The sequence below is a fragment of the Etheostoma spectabile genome, chromosome 16 (genome assembly GCF_008692095.1).
Source record: "Etheostoma spectabile isolate EspeVRDwgs_2016 chromosome 16, UIUC_Espe_1.0, whole genome shotgun sequence".
NCBI lineage: Eukaryota > Metazoa > Chordata > Actinopteri > Perciformes > Percidae > Etheostoma > Etheostoma spectabile.
The window spans coordinates 10173007-10191254 of NC_045748.1; the positions used below are offsets into that span (position 1 = coordinate 10173007).

An 18248-nucleotide genomic window follows, 5' to 3' on the forward strand; every position below is an offset into this window, starting at 1 on the left:
ACTATTCCTCCTGAGTTATTTTTCAGTCATCCTGCCAGTGTAGTGAAACTAGGATCCACTCGCCACTGCAGCCATTAGTGGAGTTTTACTTAACCAGACGTTGCAGCAAATAGGGCGCTAAGGCTTTCACAACTTACTGTGTGAGTTTGTATGTAAGAGATGATTTCATAGCTAAAATGTTATAGCCATAGACTGTACATCTTTTAAATTAGACTTTCACAGAGAGGAACATATTAGTGGATGGCGCGATCCCTTTCTGTCATACCTAGATCATCACTCAAAAAACGGATTGAGTTTTTTTTATAGGACCCTGATTTAGTGTAGAATACATTATAGAACTCACTATTTTTTGTGACTGCAGGAAGTTACTGGTCGCAACCAAGAAATAGTCAGACACAACCTGCTGTAAGACGTCAAATGTTGTTTTTACACAGTTTTTTGGTAGAGTTTTACCAAGATATAACATGTCAAATAGTGAGCTGTACAGGTGTTTTGACCTGTTTCCACTCTTTGCGCTACGCTAACAAAGTGTTTTACCCTGCATTAGTCTCCCTCGCTGCTCTTTTCTCCTTTCCCCATGTATTCCTGTAATCTGCTTGCTCATTCATCTCTTTTCATCTTGTTTACTTCCTGTCTGTCCTTTACTTGCAGGACTGTTTGTCTCAACAGTGTCTTCAATCGTCCAAAACTCACGTCCTTGTTCTGGTCCTGCACGGAGGCAACATTCTGGACACTGGCTCGGGTACGGCTGCAACAAAATCCTGCAACATTAATATTGAAAGTCACACTTTCTAAAATCCATTCTAACTCCATGAGTAATTAAATCAGATAGACTCAATATTTTTATAATAACAGTGGCTCAAAAGGCAGTTTAATGTGAAAGGGGTTGAACCTACAGAGAATTATCACCTGAATCTGTAGTTTCTCTTGGCTCTACAGAGCATATTAGCTTTCAGCTCATTGTTTTGTCCTTTCCAGCAGCTGTTATCAGCAGAAAAAGCTCTAAAATGACTCTATATCATCTGCACAGTGCAGAGCAGCAGACAGACACAATTAGCTAAAGAGAGCTAAAGAGACAGATATTTCATCAGGAGTTTGTAGAGACTTGCATTCATTAAGTGAAAACAAACACCACCACTACTAATGAATCATTACTTACTGTACACTTATTGCAGATTTAAAATCACGTATCTTGTGAATTAGAAACAATTGATCTTTTAAAATACAGCACATTTACATCTTTTCAGTGGGAAAACACATCCTTGCAACTCGAAACTAGAGCAGTAGACCCAGGTCTCATGGTGATACAAGATAAATCTGAGGATGTGCAAAAGGAATAACGTGATAAAAGAAATTTCTGATGCACAATTTCAACTTTACGTTTACCTCTACTTTGATTCAGTTAATTTTAACTTCTTCAAAAATCTTAAAATTAAGAGTGAGAAAGAAACAAACCTGCGGCTACTTGACAAATGCAACTTATTACTATGGATCAGATCGCTTTGTTTTTAATGGTCACAAAAGTTTTGGATCTAAAGTACTCCAAAAATATATAATATCTTTATTGTCTGCAGGTGAACAGAACAGCAAGCAGGCAGATGTAAACACGCTGAGTGGGGCTTTTGAGACCGTGATGAGGGTCCATTACCCAGCAGCGCTGGGCCGGATCGCCATCCGGATGGTCCCCTGTCCTGCTGTCTGTGTCGACGCATTCTCACTAGTCTCCAAGTGAGCCATTACTCTTTAAATAATCTGCTGTATGTGTGAAACCCACATACGGACAGATAATAACGCGGCCATCTCTGCTTTGCAGTCTCAGCCCCTACAGCTACGACGAGGGCTGCCTGTCCAGCAGTCAGGACCACATCCCTCTGGCTGCTCTGCCCCTGTTGGCTACCTCGGCGCCACAGTACCAAGACGCCGTAGCATCCGTCATCTTAAGAGCCAATCAGGTGTACAGCGACTTCGTCAAGTCTGTGGAAGGAGCGTCTTTTAATGGCCAGGTCAGTGTGTAACCTAGAGCTTCATATTTTCGCTACACTGGTTTGGTGACTGACGCTGATTCATGTTTTTGTAATCTGTTTTCTAATGCAGGTGTGTGTTATCGGGGACTGTGTCGGAGGTATCCTGGGGTTCGATGCTCTGTGCAGCAGCTCGGTGACAGTGTCAGAAAGCCAAAACAGCAGCAGACGGGGCAGCACCATCAGTGTACAGGTAACAATCTCAACTGTCTGACAATAAAAAAACAATACTAAAACTGGGTTTATTCTCGCCGTTGTGTACCCGGTGTGAGGGTCTGCGCAAAGGCTCCAAACATCATGCACCTCTGAATTGCTTCTAACTAGACGCATTCTGCACTTTTTATTCCAACACGGATTAAAGGAAAGACTGGCAGAGCACTTGTAAGGGAGAACCACTATGTCTCCACTATGTAGGACACATTTTTCCAGAGGGTGTGGATAAACGAAAGACATTATGTTGAAAGCCATGATGATTGTTAAACATTGAGCGGCAGAAAGTAAATTCAACTAGGAGGTAGGCAACAGTAACATTCATAATTTAAGTCAAGAATGCAATATTTGGCAGTATGTCAGTGTTGCCAGGCATCCTATTGTATACATTTACTTGTGCTCTCTACTACTTCTTCTCTACTTCTTGCCTATTCTCAAATAATTTAGTTTGTACTCCCCCTGGCGTTTCGGAGAGTACTGCAACGGACAACGCATTGAGCAGAAATGTCTCTGCACATGCTCGAACCTCACACTAGACAGTCTTGTGCGCATATAAACAAAGCTGAAGAGTCTACAGCCACACTAACAGCTGTTTTTGGCTGTAATTAGGCACTGCTAAATGTGAGCTATATGCTAAAGTCAGCATACTAAATACCGGCAAACCAACCAAAAATTGTTAAGATATTATAGTTTTGGCTAAAATGGTGGACTGACCCGCATTTTCATCCCTACAGCCATGCTGCTAGTGTATCAAAAATGTAAAACTGTAGAAACCTTTCAACTATTTGGATCTCTTTTTGTTTTCTCTGTCTCTCAGGACACAGACCTCCTGTCTCCAGGTATCGTCATAAACAGCATCTCTCCTTCCTCGCCGTCCCTTGAAGGAAGCCGCCATCTCAGCCGCAGCAACATCGACATCCCTCGCTGCTCGGGGCCCGACGACCCCAAGAGACAGCTCCCACGCAAGCGCAGCGACTCCTCCACCTACGAGCTGGACACCATCAAACATCACCAGGCCTTCCTGTCCAGGTGAGACATGGAAATAGACACAAATATCACAAACTCTCGGACAGATTTCAGCCAATATACGTAGTGTTCATGTATATTAGTTTTAGTCAACAAAAACCTTTTTTTTTCGTGAATTTTTTATTTTTATGTCTTCTAAGTATTTTGAGGCTACAGCTGTCGACATCTTTGTTTTGTATCGTTCTTGTCTGTCACAAAGGTTAGTGGAGAAGGCAGCATTTACTTGTTCACTGCAGTAATACAACAGACTGACCCTAACTCACTCTCTGTTGTTCCTGCTCACCTAGCATTAGCATTACCACAGCGGATTCATCCACTTGTCCACTGAAATACTATTCACTGTCTGGGTTTAGCTTAAGTGGAGAAGCTAAAATATCAGATAACATTGTGATTTTTCGTTAGTGAGCATCTAGAGTAAGATTTAGATGTTTGACCTTTGACATTTATCCAGGAATTAGTCAGTCCTTTCAATATCTGCACAAAATGTAGCCGTGCTGTTGGTGTGCTGCTTCCAGGTTTTTGTTGTTTGTCTTAGCTCCTTCTTCTTCTCAATGGATTGTAGATTAATTTAGTTCATAAAGACTTTGCTTTAAAACTATATTTTGTCTATTTTTTGTTCTATTTTTGTCTATTGTCTTTCACATTATTGTGGTTAATGAAAAATGTAACACATTTTGTCATAGGTCTTGGTTTTAAAAGTTACTTTTCATTACGTTTTAGTCATGAAAAATAGGTCGTTGACAAACGTTTTCGCCCTAGTTTTATTAACGACAGTGACACTGACTGTATGAATGTTTCCAGTCTTCACTTCAGTGTGCTCCACGGGGAGCCCGGGTCACGGCGCTCCAGCAGCAGCACCATGCTGGAAGGAGGCTCTTTGGGAAAGTTTGACTTTGAGGTGACTGACTTCTTCATGTTCGGCTCTCCTCTGGGGCTGGTGCTCGCGCTGAGGAAGACTGTTGTTCCCTTGTTAGACGGTGAGGAAGCTTTTCTTCTTTGTTGTGCACCTTTTGGTTTTAGTTTGGTTTACTACGATGTTCCTCATGTATCTGATTGAGCGCACACTGTAGGTTTAAAAAGAGAAAAGTCTCTTGTAATAGCATTCTTTTTGCCAGTTGAGCAGGAAGTGGTTATTTGTAGCCTCTGATGTTTTTTCCTGTGTGAGATTCACGTCGCCAGCAGCTGGAAAGCAGCTGGAAAGCAGGTGTCAGCGGTCAGAGGTCAGGTTTCTGATAACAAAGGATGAAAAAGATTTGGCTACAAATCTAACTATTGTGTTTCCTTTGGGGTTTAAAGGAGGGAGGTTACTGAGCTGCAGCTGCTGGGCTGTTTTCCAATTAGACACAGTAGGATTTAAGTTGTTCACAGAATAGGAGATTCTTTGGTTCTCTTTTTCTTTTCTTAGTTTTCTCAGCCATTTATTCTTTGTTCAGACTGAAAGGGGTAGTAGGCTGAAGCTACAATCTCTTCTTACTAAACATATAGTAGTTTGTTTTGCATTAAAGTCACAGACACACATCATACTATTCTTACAATAGTTTGTGATTTGACGGAGAACGAGTAGTTTCTTTGTGAGCTTTAGAGGTGATGGTTTGCAGATTTTTCAACCTTTGGACAGAGCCAGACTAGCTGTTTCTCCCTGCTTTTAATCTTAGTACCCACATAGTTTGGTCGGTACCCTAAAAAGTACAGAGTTACAAGTGCGACAGACCTGAAACTTTCAACCAGGAATAAATAAAAATAGGTTAGTTGGTTCCTTAGTGATAGTTTTAATATATCATCTAACAGTTTTCTCTTTCTTAAATCTCTTTAATTCTCGTTGTGTTCCCCCCCCCCTCCCCAGTGTCTGCTCTGCGTCCGGCCTGTCAGCAGGTTTACAACCTGTTTCATCCAGCCGATCCCTCGGCCTCCCGCCTTGAGCCCCTCCTGGAAAAGCGGTTCCACCTGTTGCCTCCCTTCAGTGTCCCTCGTTACCAGCGCTTCCCTTTGGGTGATGGACACTCAGCTCTCTTGGGTGAGTCCACACACCCAAACGTCAGGACACATTTCACTGCCCTACTGTATTACATGTAGATGAGTTTGTTGTATCTCTTTCTTCCCCCCTTCATGTGGCCTCCTAGTTGAGACTGTGCAGAGTAACCCTCAGCTTCTGATGGATTCTATTGGTGCAGTTTCCCACCGCTGTCAGGACAGCAACGTCAATGAGACCTCCATCCCTGTGCCTGTCCTCAACTGGCAGCTCCACACAGACAGTGTGTATCTGTTTCTGTTAGATTTAGTCCTGTTTCTCTTTTTATCCTTCTCGTTTTTGACGTATCTAAAGGAAAATCCAGTAACTCTTTAAAATGTACCTGTTCTAGTGAGCTTTAGAGATTATGGTAGGCGGATTTTGTTACCTTTGGAAAGAGCCGGTTTAAAACCCTTATGCTAAACCAAGCTACGGTAACCACCAAAATTACTTTATTGTAGCATCTGTCAATTACTTTGCTGACTCACAGCTCGCTCTGTTAACTGCGGTCATAAAAAGTTGTACTTTATTACATTAGCACAAGGCCTGCTATAGAGGAATCATACAGATTTATGATAAAGGGAGTAAATAGTTTGTTGACTTAGCACCTGTACTGCAAAGATGTGTGTGCTTGCACGCTGATCATACTCATAGGGTTGAAACCAACCGAATTCATGCCAAAGCTGCAGAAATAAGACCCAAATCGTGTTTCTTTACTGGAATATTTCTTGTTTATCTCTGCGGGGATGAACATGACTAACGCCTACTCTTCTGTCTCTAGCGGATTCTCTTCACTCGCATATTTTTGTGGACAGCCAGCCCACATCACCGGGGGTCCCTCACCTTCGCTGCCACCGCAGGGCCAGCGAGGCCAGCATAGCCAGCCAGGTGTCGGGCTTAGCTGACGCTTACAACGCCTCCAACATCGCCACCAGTGAGTTGACTTCTAACCTCTCGGGTGCGACCCAAGTCTTGGTCTACAAGCTGACAGTTTATATGTTGACGTTCTCATTTCCTCCCTCCAAACGTCCCCTCAGCACACAAACGTGAAGTCAGCCTGCTGTCCCAGCTGGCTATTCCCTACAATAGATTTGTCTCACGGAGCTCGTCTCTGCGGTTGCAAAAGACTATCTGTCAGGTGTTCCTGAAACCCAACGGTGTGGAGCATGAGCAGAGCTCGGACGTTAGCTCTGTCATGACCTCTGATCTCACCGATGTCACGTCTGAGACAGGCATCAGCTTGTCACCCCCGTCACCGGGGGTGTTGAAGAACATAGAGCAAGGTACCCTAGGAGCTGTAGTCAGAGTATACGATGGGAGGATGCCAGTCTCCATCCTTATCCCCTGTGCTCTTTTATTTCTCCTGTGACATCTTCCTCTCTCCTCAGTCTTCCTCAATAGTCCTGTTTCCAAAAATGGGAAACAAGACCTGCAGTCCTTTCTTAACCTCAGCTTAATGAGAACCACTTCTGTTTTTCTTGCAAGACCACAAGAAATAAACTGTGGCAAGGTTCTCACTGAGTCTGAGCTGTTGTTTTCTTGCAAGTGTGCGTTCAAAACCTCTTTACAACCCTTCACCCTCCTAGTGCAACCCTTTAAACTGTTCTAACTTTTAACTTCCTCCAGTGTATAACCCTAAACTGTTCTCCTCTGGATGAGCAGAATGTGGATCTGCAGTTTTTTTACTACACCAAAAACAAAGATTAAGATGCTGGATGCACTGATTCCTAAACTCCGTCTGTCTCCATTTGTTCCACCTTTCCCTTGTTCCCTCCCCGCTGTAGTTGCTTCTCGGTGGTGGGGCAGTAAGAGGATGGACTACGCTCTGTACTGCCCTGATGCCCTGACAGCGTTTCCAACTGTGGCTCTGCCTCATCTCTTCCATGCCTCCTACTGGGAGTCTACAGACGTCGTCTCCTTCTTACTCAGACAGGTTCATAGAGTCTTTCTGCTAATATTATACATTTTATCCTTAAATTGAAAATGTAAATTTTTTGGCAATGCTAGTGGCGTGGCTCTAACAACCGGGACCCACCACTGTGATATCTCTATCTTTGGAAAGGATTGCAATGAAATTTAGTACAGACATTCATGTTCCCCAGAGGATGAATCCAACTGACGTTTCCTTTAGTGCCATCCTGAGATTTGTTTATTAGTGAAATATTTTGACATCTATTGGAATGATTGCCATGACATTTGGTACAGATAATAATATTCTCAACAGCATAAATTGTAATAACTTCAACTCTAATCTCCTGACTTTTTATCTAGCGCCATTATCAGGTCAAATTAATGATTTCAAATACTTTGGTCTGTTATAGTTTTCTTCTAGTTTTCTTTTTTTTATTGTAGTTTATAAAACATTTTCACAGTTCTCCACAGCACTGCACATTCAGCTAAAGCTACAATCCAGAGTTGAATGCAAAGGACAAAGCCATATATCTTGTTCAGTAAAATGAAGCACTCCAGCTAACATCACGCTTCAGCAAGTTTAATGCTTTCTTTACAAAAAAACATTTATTTTCATTGCAGTGATAAACCAGAATATACAGATGAAGACACAAAGAAAGCAAGCAGAGAAAGTGCCTACTTTAGCTCCAAAACAACATTGAAAACTTTGAATTAAATACTTAGCAATGACAGACTGCTGTAGCATCACACGTTAGCTTTGGCAGAACGGTGGCGTGCTGAAGAGAGAAGATGTTTGTTTATTTAGGATTTGCATTAGCTCCTACATCTCTCTATGTTTGAAGATTTACTACCCGAGTAAAAAAACAATAACAGCAATAGACTAAATAAGTTATCTTCCCTAGGTAATGAGACACGAGAACTCTAGTATTTTGGAGCTGGATGGTAAAGAAGTGTCTGAATTCACTCCGTCCAAACCTCGAGAGAAGTGGCTCCGCAAGAGGACTCATGTTAAAATAAGGGTAAGATCTTTCTTAACCTCTTTTGATGTGGCTCAGTCCGGAGGGTCGCTGGTTCAAGTCCAAGTACGGACCAAAGTACAGAGTGTGGATTGGACAGTTCACCTCCTGGGCGCTGCCAGGTGCTCTTGAGCAAGGCATCCCCCTTCCCCCCTCCTAAACGCTCAGCTCCAGCACTGGCAGCCCACTCACTCTGATATCTCTCCATTTGTGCATGAATAGGTTGTGTGTGTGTGTGTGTGTCAGACCTCTGTGTAGTGATTTCTAACAAAACAGAGTGTAAATTGCAAATTAATAAATAAATGGTACAAATTAAGTGCATTTACTACAAGCCATTTTCTGGATAAAATTTAAACTGTGAAAGTGAGTGGAATTGATGCCCTCGAACGAAACGCAGTAAATTTTAAATTCTTTTGCGTTTCAGAACGTGACAGCTAACCACCGAGTGAACGACGCCGTGTTCGCGGAGGACGGAGCCCAAATGGTGACGGGACGTTTCATGTACGGCCCTCTGGACATGGTCACCCTCACTGGAGAAAAGGTACTGACGACCGATCAGCTGTGACAAACAACATAAAAAAAAAAGACAAGTTATGTAATCGCATCACAATCTAAGTCATCGAGGTCACGCAGAATTGAAAGATCTTTGTGTCATTTCCTGCAGATTGACATCCACATCATGACCCAGCCTCCCTCTGGAGAGTGGGTTTACTTCAGCACAGAGCTCACCAACAGCAGCGGACGGGTCTCTTACGTGATCCCTGACAACAAAAAGCTGGGTATCGGAGTGTATCCAGTTAAAATGGTCGTCAGGTATGCAAAGTCCTTATTATTTCACATAAACAAAAACATTGACTTTACTTGTACATCTCCTCCTTTTCCAATACCTTCCATCTTTCTCTTTCAGGGGCGACCATACCGTAGCAGATAGCTATCTGTCTGTTGTTCCACGAGGAACAGAGTTTGTTGTGTTCAGTATTGACGGGTCATTTGCTGCCAGTGTGTCTATAATGGGCAGCGACCCAAAGGTTCGAGCTGGTGCTGTGGATGTGGTGAGGTAAGGATCATACCCAGAACTCTCTTTTAGCAATTATGTAACAATACAGGTTGTCTAAGTTCCTTTATCCAATCTCTGTAAACCGATATCTGCACATAAATGCATAATCTGTAGGCAACGGGACAAGATTTGAGTATTGGTATCCGTTTGTAGTCTGTGTAATACTGTATTATCACGTTTAGGCGGGTTGCGGGTGCATGCAGGTAAACAGCACGTGTGGACAGCAAAAGAGGCGGAACGCATTAGCCAAAATGCAATCTTGGAACCCATCGGCTTTCTTCTTAAGGCAATTTAGCTTTTCATCAGCTTTTTAAAAACTATTTTTTCTGTATTGATATGCAGATATCTGTTATAGAGACATCTTCACTCAACTCCAACTCCATTCTCGAGTCTTAAGTAGCTAATCGGACCCGGCACACAAAAGAGGAAGACTTTGCCTTGATATCAGCTGGGTACACCAGAACTCCCGACATGTTAGCCGTTGTAACCGGACACTAAATCCTCGTCAGACTGGTAGCCGATGGGTTCAAAGATGACCTTTTAATATACAGTTAACGGTAACATGCTAAGGACGGTAGCTCCCTCAAACTTTGCTACATGTTCATTGTCGTTTAGTTTTTTTTCTACTTAAGTAGTTAGTGTTGTTTTTATATATTTTTCTACCCGGGTTTAGGTATCAGGAAGGAAGAAATGTTATCGGAACATCTTTGCATATACGTTGTTGTTGCAGGTACTGGCAGGACTTGGGCTATTTGATAGTATACGTAACGGGTCGTCCTGACATGCAGAAGCAGCGCGTGGTGGCATGGCTTTCTCAGCATAACTTTCCTCACGGCATCGTCTCATTCTGCGACGGGCTGGTTCACGACCCGCTCCGACACAAGGCCAACTTCCTCAAAGGCCTCATCAACGAGGTAAGTCAGGCCACTGGGAGTTTAAGGCCGCTATCTAATAAAATCCTTGAAGTCTCTAAAAGTTAACCTCCCTCTTTAGGCTCACATGAGGATCTTTGCAGCCTACGGCTCCACCAAAGACATCTCTGTGTACTCAGCTATTGGCTTGCCTCCGTCACACATCTATATAGTGGGAAGGCCCACGAAGAAATTGCAGCAACAGTGTCAGGTACTGAATAAATCCTGATAGCAAAGGCATAAATTTACTGCATTACAAACTCAAAGCATAGTTGTGTTGTTTTGTGCAGTCCATCTGGTGAATCGATGGTAATAAATATACAAGTTAGTTCATCATATTCAACATTTTAACCATTAACCAAGCCTCTTAATCACAATCACAATAGAAATGTTCAGAATGTGGTTGACAGTGATCTTGTACTTCTACTTTTACAGTGACGGAAACACTTGGAAATTGATTAAAATGGCCAGAGCTTGGAAGTAATCTATGTTGTCCTGGAAAATTGTATTTATATTTTAGCCTCTCACTTGCCTATGTAAACCTAGTTGCGTATATTGTTTGGAACTTGACTGTTGCTGGGATAAGCTGCATGGTATGACACTGCAAGGCAGGTTTACCAGACTCGGAGCTGAACAGACTTGCAGCAATCTTTTCGTTGTCTAGTCTAGGTGACTAAAATTATGCAGATTATAGAATTTAGTTTTGTTGGGGCAAAATGTCTTACCGTAACTGAGTTAATGGGCCTCTGAAGATGTCTTCAATCTCAGTCACTCTCGGAATACATACATAGAAATCTGATTGACTTTACGTCTCTTCCAGTTCATCTCGGATGGCTACGCTTCCCACCTGTCCCAGCTGGAGTACAAACAGAGGTCGCGTCCTGCCAAGTCCGGAAGCACCCGCATGGTCCTCCGCAAAAGCAGCTTTGGGATGGGTGCAGCCGGAGGAGACTTCCTTCGCAAGCGCAATCACATCTTTCGCACCATCTCTCAACAGCCCGGCGGGGCAGGGTCGGCCGCTACGAACCAGCCGGGGCGGACCGAGCGAACCCTGAGCCAGTGCGAAATGGAGCGGGATCGAGGGGTCGGGCCAGCGAACCAGAGGAGCATGAGTATAGCTGCAGGGTGCTGGGGCCGCAGCGGGAGCGCCAAGGAGGGCAGCGGAGGGTTACTCGGCCCCAAATAAGGTTCGAGGTGGAGCTGTGGTGTTAAAGGACCCGGCCTGAACCACCATGATCTCTGGATTGGACACAGAGAGAAGAGAGAAGGGTGGAAGAAGACAAAATGGATGTAGGGTTTGTATTTTAGAAATTAAAGCGACAGAGACGGATACAGCCTGAACAACACACTCGATTAGAGAAGATCTGTCTAGAAGGAGTGGACTAATCAGGCCGAGCGGGATCCAGCAAACAAAAGACATTTCTGTAGCATGACTCTTTTACAGTAATACTTTTATAGGATACATCACTAACTATTCAAAAAAGATGAAGAGGAAGGATTAAATGAAATTATGTAAGCCTTAAACTAATCTCGTATAACGGGACCCCACCTCCCCTTTCCAAACACACACGTAAGCGACATACTGTCCAAGCATTCACACTCTCATGAGCTCAGGACAAACTGCAGAGCCAGATTCATCTTCAAACAGCCGAGCACATTAACTGGCAGCCATGGCAAAGAGCCGATGGCTTTCGCGTCTGATTCTGTCCCACTGTCATCTAGGCAGCAACATGTTTCAAACACAACAATTCGAGTGCAGAATACAGAGTCAGTTCATCCAAATTAGAAAGACAAACATATTTCCTCACGTACCTCTTGTGCTGCCTTTCCATGCAGGTAGTTTTGGTTTTGTTTGTCCAAGATTCGATATGTCAGAGATGACTGCCTCATTTTCTTGCTGGGAGCACCACAATCGCATTCAGGTGGAGGCAGACGTCTTAGACCGTTGGGCACATAAAACCAAAATTGCCTGCATGGCTAGATACAATCAGAGGTAAGTGAAAAAAACATGTAATTTTTTTGTAGTTTGGGTGAATTTATCCTTTAAAAACCTGGGAGCTGGATTTAAAAATCATGAAATATAATCATCATGAATTATCAGATGTGAAAGTACTTCTTGTCTTTGTCACAGAACAATTGTGTTCCTCACTAATATGCTACATGTGTTTAAATACATAATGCTAGTTTTCATTCCCCTCTGTGTGTGTGTGTGTGTGTGTGGGGGGGGGGGTGTAGTCTGTAGTATTATCCCTTTCAGTGTGGCCTCTGGGCCGTCCAAGGCCTTAATATCCAACAACACACTTGCTCCACCGATGGAACAGACCGCAGACAAACAGGGCATGCAGCATTAAAGCAACAACTGGAACTCTGTACAGTCCACAGCAACAATCCCTTTATATATTCATCTGCTTGCAATACCTCTGCTCCACCTGTTGGTGGTGTCCTGGTACCCACATGTGCTGCTGCTGGGACAGATGTTTTCCCCGGCTATTTGCTTATTTGGACGGATGGGGGATTGGATGTTATGATTCTACTGAGGAGCCTGTTTCATTTCAGGCTGGATGGCAGGAAGGACGGAGACATTATTCCCATAAAGCTTTCACTTACGGAGACCTGTTAATCTTTCAGTATTTTTACCAAACGGACTGAAGAATGGGCCGGTAGTGATTCAGCATGAATGTTGAAAAGACTGGATTGATCCTTTCGGTGGTGAATGTGGAGAACATCACTGGTTCCCTCATGAGAGCAAACATCATGTCTAAACTGTATATTTTCATACAAATGGGGTGTGGATGAAGAGGAAGAAGCCACCTTAAATCTCCAATCCAAAAAACTAAAATATTGTGCACAAAATAGTTTCCAGTGCTGATTCCACTCTCCCTCATTAAAGGATAGGTTCACAGTTTTTCAAGTTTTAAAACAATAGTGAAGGTATAGTATTATTATTCCAGTTCCTTCTGTTTACACTCACCATTAAAACATATTTCTAATGTGCTTCCAATGGAAGTGATGGGGGATGAAATTGTTCTGTGTAAAAACTTAGTTTTACATGAAGTTAATATGAAGGTTAAGCAGAGTGAGTTAGTCAAATCAAGTGGAAGTCTATAGACTTGTATGACATTAGATCAAAACATTTTGGACCATTTCCAGTCAGGTTTCAGGATGTATCACAGTACGGAGTCAGCTCTGCTAACAGAAACAAAAAACTCACCCTCACCCTCAGATATTGGTTTTCTATTGGGTATTATTGCGTGACTCGACAGAAACTTGATCAACACGCCCACTCGCTCGCTGTAGATTCCCACAGTCTTTTGGGCTCATTTGGAGATTACACAAACTTTGTACTTGGAACCTGGCAGGGTCAAGACCGTTTGACGTCCAGTCTAACTGATTCGGACATTTGCGTTCAAACACACAGCTCTGCCGGGTAATGTCTAGATAAGTTCAGGTTTGCAGTGCACGGGCAAAAGGGGCATCAGATAACTTTAGATTCCTGGATTTAGTCCTCCATCACTTCGAGTGGAAGCACATTAGAATGGGATCCTGTAATGGCCAGTGTGAACAGGAGGAAAAAGTTTCAACGTTCAAATGGGCATCCGCCATGACTGTTGTTTTAAAAAATGACTTGAGAAATTAAGAACCTCTTCTTTCAAGCTTTTGGATGTGTGGAGCGCTTGTACCGTTTCATTTTACTATGCTGTTGTTTTATTTATGCCCAACTTCCACACCACACCGGAGTGTCTGTTTCCACTCTGTGTGATCAGCAATGTCTTCAACCCGACACGAAAGCCAAAATCATTCTCTAAATACTGTAGTTAATCAACTGTGTAACCTCATTGTTGTTTTTTGCACTAGTTTACGGTGGAAATATACTGTAGTTACCATCTCGTGTTGCTACATTCGGACACCTCTGTGGTGCCTGACATATTTTGTTAATTTCAGGGTATACTGTATGTGCAGATAAGCACACGTCTGGACATTTTGTCAGAATATGAAAATAATGTAAGTACATGTGCCAAACAGTAACCGGCCTAGAGGAGAAGTATTAACACCAGGGGTTTTCAAAGTGTGACACCTCCGTCCTCATATTATTACTCTTTGTCTTACTTCTATTTGGAGTATCAGCGTGCTCTAAGTTTTGGAGCTTCAGTTCCTATAAGGCTTTGGGAGATGTGACGCACGAGTTATGCTGTAAACTACAGCTTGAGCTTCATTTTGTTAAACTAAAATTTGTTTACATTTTGGCAACTAAAAGTATGCCGTATCAGCTATTAGCACTTCCTGTCAGTAATGTACCAACAGGGGTCCAGACAACCATCACTGGATTACGTTGATACTAATAATATAACGTTAAAACCTGATGATTTTCAGGCCAGTTCTGAAGTTATAAGAAGCGTCTTTTTTCTGTAATTCCTAAGCATACTTACTTACTTATGGATGTTAATTGCCAGTGGTCCCCTGGAAGGGTAAGTCAGACTGAATCTAAAGATGTGCGTATTATGTTTTTGTGTTACGATTTGACTGAGTTATGACTCCAAGAATGAGTATGAATTATGGCGCAATTAATCTTAACTGTTTTGGTGTGCTTTCACATCTGTAGTTGGTCTGGACCAGGAGCAAAACATCAGACACTGTAGCATTTTCCAGCTGTTTCGGTTCCTTTCCACACCACACTGTTAGCGCTGGTACGAATCGATTGATGAGTTGGTGAAACAAACCAAAATGCAGCAAAACAAGTCACGTGAGAACATTCACGTCATTGGCCAGATGTGTCTTTGAACGCATTTCCTAAACTGCTCTTTGATTGGTCAGACTTACCATGCGGGAAAATTGTAACGTAAACTCGTGGAAGTAGACAACAAGAGGAGACAAGCCAGAGGACAACACGCCACTTTTGCAAGTCTTACTCTGGAGAGACAACTCGTTGATCACAGCCCTGGTCATCATAGCACAGCTGACTACGGCAGCTTCTTTAGTCCAAAAATGAGCAGTTTTTCCATCACTTGGGTCTGTTTGAGATTAGATTACGTTCTTACCACAAACTAACCGCTCCAGGCCCGTTCGGTCCACTTTTGGTGCACATCCGAGTGTGATAGCTGCATTCACACCGGCCCAAACGGACCGCACCAAGGGGGGACAACAAACTCTAGCCCCATTCAACCAAACTAAAGGATGTGAAAGCCTCCTTTAAAGTATCTTCATAGCCTCCATGAGTTGTGTGCCACAACCCTCTGCTGCAGCAGTAACAAACAAAACCCCAATAACTAACTTCTCATTGTTTTCTGAACACCTGCGTGCACCTGCCCCTTTCATCTCGCCCATTGTGACCCCCCCCCAGGAGGCGGCACAGTTTGAAAACCCCTGATTTAGATTATAACCAATCTTCTATTATGGTAAGAAGGGGAGGAGTGTACTGAGAGCATTTACTTACTGCTTTGACTGGACTTTGATGCTTTTTGGAAGACTATACCTTTTTAATATAATGGTGTCCATGTCTGAGAAAGAAAAGTGGCTTTGACCTAAATCTGAAGGTGTCTTTTTAATCTTTAATTGTGAGCAGAGGCCGAGCACGTTGCTGTAACCGTGGACAAAAGGCTCTTTTTGCAAGAAGTCATTGACTTTTAAATTGAGTTTCTGTCGTGCTGTGGGTGGCAGATTTTTGGCTACAAACATTGTTCCCCTTTTAGCCGATTGGCTGAGTTGAATGTCCGCCCATTTGGATTCTGAGACCGTTGTCCAGGAGCCATGGCTGTGTCAGTGTACATACTGTAAAGATGTATATGTAGGAGTTATTTATTTACATAAAGATCATGATGTTACTCTGGAAATTTCAGGTGTAATGTATTTGAAAATACGTAGCATTTTATTTGTCACTTTGGCGGTCATTAAGACAACGGACCAACACAGAAAGGTTTTTAGTTTTTAGCAGTGCAATATTATATCGTCCCAATCACAGCCGAGCAAAACCGCTATCTCAGCAGCTCAACAGCGGCCGCTCACTTTTTGAACGGCTGTGGTTCCTTAAGTGAATTTCACTATTCAATATCTCCATTGACGTTCCTTTAAATGTTTATATGACAAGTCTGGAACCAAGCCAACCAGCTACGAGATGAATCGTGACCATAAAAGATTTAATTTGGCGCAAAATAACATTGTAAAAACAGCAAAAAAAAAGGCTGGGTACAGAAACAATCACAGCTCGCCATAGCCACTCGCGGGTGCAGTAAACATTGCCATGGTAACATTGCCATTGATCAGAGACGTCTCTGTTGCGCATAGAATTGTGGGTAGTGTAGTACTTCTCCATGACATTGTGAATAAAACACGTTTTTTCTTAAAATAAGATTGATTTGATACAGACTTCTAGCTTCTACAGAAGCAGAAACTGTCTTTTTACATCCTCGTAGCTCATGGTCAGTCTGCCTGGTTGGTTTAGACATCATGGCTGATAATCAGAATCCTTCTGGAGAAAATTAATGTGATTTTTTTACTTCTGGAACCACACTGTTGAGCTCTATTCAAGCTACAGGCAATCCACACTCTGAAATCACACACACACACACACACACACACACACACACACACACACACACACACACACACACACACACACACACACACACACACACACACACACACACACACACACACACACACACACACACACACACACACACACACACACACCACCTGCAGTTGTGTTTCACACCTCGTGAAACCTATTTGTATCTGATCTACTGTTGACCTCTGCTGTCTCTCTTTACAACACTCAACTGCTGAGCATTTTATAGGACTTATCGTACCTATTTTTCAAACTGTAGTGTTTTACAAAACCTTTGAAATATAACTGGAGACTGGTTTTTCAGTGAGGAGTGATGGGTGCATGAAAAAAGAGAAACTCCATAAACCAAGCAGCTCTATTTAACAAGCTGTTGCATGTCATCCAGATGGATTGGAACTACTTAGCCTTCATGCTTAACAATAAGAAAACAGGTGTCCACTATGTCCTCACTGTTTAATGAAGTGTATATCAAAACATTCTGCTGATTATATGTGAGAATATTACAATTTTTGCCACTTTTGGATAAGACGCTTAGAGACCTACAGAGGTTTATCTTCAGCTGAGTTTTAGAGATTACATTCAAGTTTGATATGCTCTGATTTTAAAGTATTTCACTTTATATTTTAACCCTGTTATTTAGCATTTATGAGCAGTACAGACACATACAAACACACTGTAACACATAACACTATGTAGTTGTAAGCAATTATAATGTTAAGAATTATTACACTGTATTTATTTGTAACAATTTCAACTCTTCCTACAGTAGAGCCTTCTCTTAAATGCTCTGAAGAAGGCTTTGTGCCAAAATGTGTCTTAATTTATTGTGATGTTAGTGAAATTACATTATTTTGTCCACCTTAAAGATGCAGTAGGTAAGACTTATAAAACTAACTTTCTGTCATATTTGCTGAAAATGCCCCTTACAATTCCAGTAGAACTACACGAAGCAGATCATTTAAAAAATAAATCTTGCTTCTCTGGCGCCACCTACAGTTTGTAGTGTGATTTGCAACAATCCACCGCTCCCTGTTCAGATGCACCAATCAGGGCCAGGGGGGGCGTGTCTAACTGCGTGTCAATCACTGCTCATGCACAAGCATTAATTCTCCCTGTGGGGGGAGGGGCTTAGGAGACCGTTTTTGGGCTTTAGCAGAAAGGGGCGGAGGGACTGAGAAGTTGTTAATGTTCAAATTTTTTGGCTAAGTCCTGGATCTTCACAATCTTACCTACGGCGCCTTTAACTTAACAAATATTATGACTGACTACAGACATAGTGTTACAAACCTTTCATCCAATGTTAATATTGTGCTTGTAAATGCTAAACAAGGGGCTTTAAAATAAAGTATTATTTCTCTGTATGCTGTTAGCACCTGTATACAAAAGGCCATAACCTCTTTTTACATGATTGGAAAGTGTTATCCTTTTAATTCATGATACAAACTGATTAAATCACTGTGTGTACTTGAGTAACAACACCAGTTAGTTGTTTTCAGACAGAGGATACAGTAGGTAGGTACTAATGT

At 42.4% G+C, this 18248-nt stretch overlaps 1 protein-coding gene across 3 annotated transcripts in view; it reads left to right on the top strand.

Moving 5' to 3' along the window:
* pitpnm2 (phosphatidylinositol transfer protein, membrane-associated 2) overlaps positions 1-16334 on the top strand; it is a 52808-nt gene extending 36474 nt beyond the window's left edge. For all 3 annotated transcript variants that reach the window (XM_032539130.1, XM_032539131.1, XM_032539132.1), the window contains 18 exons: positions 652-742; positions 1575-1728; positions 1814-2003; positions 2095-2214; positions 3049-3260; positions 4059-4234; positions 5101-5271; positions 5378-5509; positions 6047-6199; positions 6303-6548; positions 7050-7198; positions 8079-8195; positions 8617-8733; positions 8857-9005; positions 9100-9249; positions 9980-10163; positions 10243-10371; positions 10981-16334. In XM_032539130.1, coding sequence (XP_032395021.1) covers positions 652-742; positions 1575-1728; positions 1814-2003; positions 2095-2214; positions 3049-3260; positions 4059-4234; positions 5101-5271; positions 5378-5509; positions 6047-6199; positions 6303-6548; positions 7050-7198; positions 8079-8195; positions 8617-8733; positions 8857-9005; positions 9100-9249; positions 9980-10163; positions 10243-10371; positions 10981-11346 — 3006 coding nt within the window. In that variant the 3' untranslated portion in view covers positions 11347-16334. The remainder of the gene's footprint in view (positions 1-651; positions 743-1574; positions 1729-1813; positions 2004-2094; positions 2215-3048; positions 3261-4058; positions 4235-5100; positions 5272-5377; positions 5510-6046; positions 6200-6302; positions 6549-7049; positions 7199-8078; positions 8196-8616; positions 8734-8856; positions 9006-9099; positions 9250-9979; positions 10164-10242; positions 10372-10980) is intronic.
* Positions 16335-18248: the final 1914 nt, after the last annotated feature.